The sequence below is a fragment of the Chanodichthys erythropterus genome, chromosome 14 (assembly GCF_024489055.1).
Source record: "Chanodichthys erythropterus isolate Z2021 chromosome 14, ASM2448905v1, whole genome shotgun sequence".
Classification (NCBI taxonomy): Eukaryota; Metazoa; Chordata; class Actinopteri; order Cypriniformes; family Xenocyprididae; genus Chanodichthys; species Chanodichthys erythropterus.
Genome location: NC_090234.1, coordinates 25,112,216 through 25,118,430, shown reverse-complemented (window position 1 = coordinate 25,118,430; position 6,215 = coordinate 25,112,216). Strand labels below are relative to the sequence as shown.

General features: G+C 36.0%; 1 protein-coding gene across 1 annotated transcript; it reads left to right on the top strand.

Annotated features, from left to right (window-relative positions):
- Positions 1-661: 661 nt before the first annotated feature.
- rnd3b (Rho family GTPase 3b) lies at positions 662-5,800 on the top strand. Its single transcript, XM_067410724.1, has 5 exons — positions 662-999; positions 1,149-1,236; positions 3,446-3,555; positions 4,859-4,987; positions 5,555-5,800. Exons 1-5 carry the CDS (start codon positions 877-879, stop codon positions 5,798-5,800), a joined length of 696 nt encoding a protein of 231 aa, XP_067266825.1. The 5' UTR covers positions 662-876.
- The last annotated feature ends 415 nt before the right edge of the window (positions 5,801-6,215 follow it).

Sequence of the window (6,215 nt, the reverse complement as noted above, 5' to 3'; positions counted from 1 at the left end):
AATGAGGAAAACATCACATTTGTGTTAGGCCTACTTTTTTTTTTTTTTTTTTGTATTGCTGGAGTAAGAATGTTGGACTTTCTTCTCCTGCCTGATTTCTGCCTGATTTGGTGTGAAAGCTGTTCTTTTGAACGTTCTCTCCTTATCAAAGAATCCTAAATAAAAGGTAAGCCTATCACAGTCTTCACTAAATATTAAACAGCACAACTGTTTTCAAATTTGATAATAATAAGAAATGTTTCTTGAGCAGCAAATCAGCATTTTTGAATGATTTCTAAAGGATCATGTGACTGATCTAGATGGCTGCAGAAAATTCAGATTCTGACAGGAATACATTCGATTTTAATTAAAATATATTATAGATAATAGTTCACAATATTACTGTTTTTACCTCATGTTCATTGTGAACATAACAGATGGCCGTGTACGTGAAAACAGTTTTTAGTTAAACAGTTTCATATTAACAGACTCGGATATGACTTCATCTGTGTTTCTTCAGGCTTTTGACCTAGCTCTGCAGAAAATCCTGTTTCTTTAGCAGCATTTGTATCTTTCGAGGGCTGGAGCGCGCGGCGCGCCCTCGCGCGCTGGAATGTGAGCTGTTGCGAGGGGCGGTCTCGCGCTGCGCTCATCACACAAGTATGTGGATGTTTCACAGACTCCAAAGCGAGACGGTCGAAGCGGTTTATTTCTCAGCGCAGCGCACAGAGGATGCGCCTCTCGCCTTTTGCAGAGATTTAGCGTTACAAATCTTTATCACAACCTGAGGGGCGCCGAAAGTACTTTGAATAGAGTCCTGGAATCTTTCTCTCTTACTGTAACATCATGGACAGACTGCAGTCTCGAGGTCACCGGGTTGATGTTCAGCGACAGTGAATGAAGATGAGGTCCATGATGGATCACCATCACGATATGAAATGTAAAATAGTTGTGGTCGGGGACACTCAGTGTGGGAAGACGTCTTTGTTAAATGTTTTTGCCAAAGACTCTTTTCCAGAGGTTTGTAGAGAAAAGTCGCCTCTAATTATGAATATTAATTTGATTTTTAATGTCATTTGTGTCATGAGTGCAAAATTGATGCAGCGTTTTAGCCACGAGTTAATCATCTTGTGTAGTTAAACATCAAACTTTGGATCTTTCTCTCGCAGAACTATGTTCCTACAGTGTTTGAGAACTACACAGCCAGTTTTGAGGTGGACACTTTGAGAGTTGAGCTCAGTCTTTGGGACACTTCAGGTAAGAGGAGGAAAAGCTTTGATGTAGCTATTTTTTGATGATGTTTTTATGCAAGCCTCCATCATGTGAATCCATACACATGCACATGCACATATTTATTGGTCTTTGTAGAAGCTGTAATGCCATTTTTGAGGTTTTGGGCTTTGTGGGATATGTGATGTAGTTTTCTAAAGGTCATGTCCCCATGAACCATATATTTTTGGTGGACTGGAAACTGAGGACCACAGATATTTTTGTCAGACTTCTATGATTCATCACTTATGACAAAATTCATAAATCTTGAATATGGTGATGATGAGGTTGAAGAAGAAAAGTGGACCTGTTTTATATTTTATTAACGTATACTTTCAGATGTTGGTTGCGGCTTTGATTCAGTTTTTTCTTGTCTAAAACAATCTTTACAGGTATCTTCAATTATATATACAGTTTAATAAGCTCGTCATGTTGCACTTTCAGCATATTAGAGCCATGGTTTTCTGAAGAAATGAAGAATAAAAAGTGTTGTGGAACTTAAAATGTTTTTTCAATGGAATCAAGCTGTAAAACTGTCTTTGTTTTTCACTGGAAGCTTGTAAACTAGACCAGTCCACCACAGATTGCCCATGATGTTCTCACAGCAGACTCACTCTTGTCTCCCACACTTCTAGAATGACTCAGATGAATGTTGTTAATGTTAGGTAATACTATTCTCAAAATAAACTTCACATGTGGTAGTATGTGATCAGTTTATGTGAACAGTTGTTTATATTTGTCAAATTTGAACTGACAGCAATCATCATTTCCTTCCTCATCTATGTTTTTCTGAGCAACCCATGAAGCTGCTCACCATGGACAGGCATTTTAAAATGAGACCTTTAAATATTTCAGTAATGATGGCTAATGATCTGAGGTTTGAACTCATTTCGAGCCCTACAAACTTTCTAGAGCATATTCAACACTCACCTCCCAGAATAGCACTGTAACCTAATTTGCTGGGCTTGAATCACGGGTACATGTACTGTCTTCCGATGTAGAGGGACAGTGACTTGCACAGGGACCCCATAGAAAATCAACCAGTATCAGTCCAACAATTTCAGAAGATTTGACATTGAATAAATAAATGGACAGATAATTATTCACTTTTGAATTTGAATTATTTGAATTGAATTATAGACTTTTTACTGTTTAATGACAGCTGTTATGTGTAGTTGTTACGAAGCGGGACTGAGGCAGAGATCCATGTGCAGCTTTTATTAAAGTGAGAGTGGTCGTACAGGCAGGGTCAAACAGGAGCAAACAGGAACAGCAAGGGACAGGCAGAATCGTGGTCAAGGAACAAGCAAAGATCAGGACAGGCAGATATCACTCACAGGTCGGTATGCAAAGCAGGGGTCAGGACAGGCAGCAACGGGTCAATAAACAGGAAACAGGCAGGATCAGTAACAATAAACAGGCAGACAATAAACACAGGGACACGCTCGGAAATGATACACTGGGTAATCAAGACTTCGCGGTGAGGTGGTGTGTGTGAAGGTCCTTTATAGTCCTGGTAATGAGCTGCAGCTGGGTGTGTTGATTAGTGAGGAGTGATTGTGAAGTGAGTGCAGGTGATGAGCAATGGAGGATCATGGGAAATGTAGTCCAGAGTGAACATGAACAGATTGTGATCGTGACAGTAGTGTATGTAGTTTATGGGAACGTTGTTTTATACAAACCACATACTATAAAGTAATATTTCTAAAAGAAAAGAAAGAATACTACTCTCAATCTCACGGATGTTTTTCCAGGACATTAAAAAACTTAAAAAATTAAAACTAAAAAATTTAGAAATGTTGTCTTTGTCAGCTAACTGAACATTTCTAAAACTAAAACTGAAATAAAAATAAATTAAAGCTAAATAAAAATATTTGAACTAATGATTTAATTAATAAAAGTGACAAACCATCACAGCATTACTAAAACTACAAGCTAATTCAAAATAACAAATACTATAAATAATACTAAAATAACACTGATTTGTATACTGTTGAACTCTGAAAGGTTGTGAATGTAAATATTTCATTGCGGTTCAGATGAGTTATATTCAGATGAGCAATATTCCATCTTAAAACAATTTATCTGCATAAATGTACCATGTTGTGTTAATTGATTAACTTATCAGTCAGGTTCAAATCATTCATTTATATTAAGTTATTATTTATCAGCACAGTGTTTTTATGTCTATTTGCAGGGTCTCCATACTATGACAATGTGCGCCCCCTCTCTTATCCGGACGCTGATGCAGTTCTCATCTGTTTTGATATCGGTCGACCAGAGACTCTGGAGAATGTGCTAAGGAAGGTAAGCTGATTTTCAAGACATTTGTTCATTGATGCTGAATGTTTATAAACTGTTGTAGCTCTCCAGAATTGTGGTTGGGATATTCTCACAAGCCCTGTCTTTGTGGCAATGAGAACAAAAGTCCAGACATCTGAGAGAGGAGTCCAATGAATGAGAGGGGGAATGAGTGGGAGGACTTTGATTCTTTGACTATCACATGAGGGGGAGAACGACAACCAATAAGAGCTTGTTTACGTTGGGTCTCAGAATCATAGAGCCTTTGTGTCGCAGAATGCCTTGTAACCTCTGATGTCATTGGGAGACAAGTGGTTTAGAGAGCAAGAATTAGCCACTCGTTTTGGGCCGCTTCGGTCTCCAATGGTGTCACTGACTGTAGTCTCTCTAAGCGAGGTGGTCTGTGCATCTCTATGCTGATGTCATTGGGTGATTCGAGGTGAACGACTAGAGATCATTAGGCTTTACACGTCACCCGTGTCGGGGTCCTCCACTGACTAGAAGAAGGCATGATACTTAATATGATAAGCCATGGAGTCATGAAGAGCTATCATGCAATCACACATTTTTAGGGGTCCTGAGATAGCAAACATGGTCTAGAATCACTTGATGTCATATAAACAATGTGGAAAGAAATTTGTGGTGTCAGCTTCACTGTCATTTTCAAAATAAACAGCTGAATTCAGTATTGTGTAGATAGAAGATTACTTATTAATAATTACCTTCCTTTTTAAAATGAATTTAATGTAACTTTTTTTGTAGTTTTACTAATATTTTGATATTTGTTAGCATCATTATTGTAGTATATTATTGTATTTTATTATGCATTGTGGTATTGTCATTTGTATTAGTTTTTTTTTTTTCCAGTTTAGTTTTAGTAATTTTAGTACTTCAACTTGCTTATTTTAATTTAGTTGCCAAAGTAACATTTATAATTTTCATTTGTTTGTTTTTCATTTAAAATTTATATTTTTTTTATTTCAGCTTATTACAAAAGATGTGTTATTATATATATATATATATATATATATATATATATATATATATATATATATATATATATATATATATATATATAATATAATATATATATAGTTAAATTAAATAAAATTATTACAAATATTTTTTGGAATAAAGCTGAAATAAAATAAAATATAAATATTACAGCTTATATAAAATAGCTTTTACTCCTGTGTACATACATATATTATATATATATATATATATATATAAGAAAAAAAAAAAGAAAAAAAAAAAATATATATATATGCTTGGCATCGGTGTAACATCATGTTTTTAATTCCTTTAGTGGAAGGGGGAAATTGAGGAGTTCTGTCCCAATACTAAAGTACTTTTGGTTGGATGCAAGTCAGACTTACGTGCAGATCTGGCCACATTTGTGCAGCTGTCCAATGACATTCCTTCATCGTATGACCAGGTGGGTTTTTAAAAAAAAAAAAAAAAAAAAAAACATTGTATAGCTATAATAAAAAAGAAAAGGCAACATGCAATTTCAAAAGCTTTTAACTACAAAATAATGCAATTACATTAGATATCTTCACCCAAGGACCCCTCTTATGGTGGATAGTGAAACATGTTGCATTTTTAACCTGGGATAACATGCATACAGTTCCATATTTATGTATTTACAGACTTACGATGCTTAATGTAGCTTGCAAAACTATTAAAATAATCATTATTGAGGCACAAATTACACTTTAACTTTACTTAATGCATTTTAATGTGGGTGGGACGATGAAATATTTTGCTAAACTTTAGCTTTGAAATTAGTTATATATTGAATTTTTAAAATGCATGTTTTTTTTCTTACATGCATATTAAATCTAACATTAATTGGCAGACCGCCTGCAGTACCACCACAGACCCCCTAGGTGTCCCTCTGTTAAAGACCCCTGAATTAGATGATTATTTTTAGAGAAATTATTTTAGTAAGTATTTAACAGTCCATTAACTGTCTAAGTAACGGACTTCTTGTGTCTTTTAGGGTTCAAACATGGCCAAGCAGATCTCGGCCCCTTACATCGAGTGCTCAGCACAGCAGTCTGAGAACAGCGTGAGGGACATTTTTCACATAGCCACATTGGCCTGCATCAGTAAAAGCAACAAGAATGTGAAGCGCATGAAGTCCAGCAGAGCCACAAAGAGGACCTCACACGTATCTAACAGGCCCGAGCTGGACTCAGTGTCACGCCTACACAAGACCAAGACAAAAACCTGCACAGTCATGTGATTTCAGAAGCCATTTCATCTGCATGCATTCCTTCTCCTATCAGGATTCCTTCTAAAAGTCCATTGGGAGAATTAATGGTATATGAACTGAAGGGAGATATTTTGCACTTCACTAATATTCACAATACGTACCACTGAACTGAGTGAGCGACATGTATTAATGATGATGCATTCTATCCTTCCCTATTTAAAAGCACCTTTTAGGCATTATAAAAAACCTAAAGCAGGGAAAACATCTGTTCCTATGTACTGCCAAATGAGCACTTATAACTTTGTAGAAGCTGTCCAAAGAAGAATTTCCTCTGGATTTTGTGTTGTAATATTTCATTGCAATGTACCCCAGTTTATGGATGTAAATAACTTCTTGAAGTAACGTGGTCAGTGTTGCTAACCTCAGTCCTGTCCTATTAGATCTG

Bases quoted from the DNA above. Each gene is read 5' to 3' on its own strand.
- rnd3b (XM_067410724.1), top strand. From the start codon at position 877: ATGAAGATGAGGTCCATGATGGATCACCATCACGATATGAAATGTAAA. The intron at 1,000-1,148 runs GTTTGTAGAGAA...TTTCTCTCGCAG, and splicing joins CCAAAGACTCTTTTCCAGAG to AACTATGTTCCTACAGTGTT. The intron at 4,988-5,554 runs GTGGGTTTTTAA...TGTGTCTTTTAG, and splicing joins TTCCTTCATCGTATGACCAG to GGTTCAAACATGGCCAAGCA.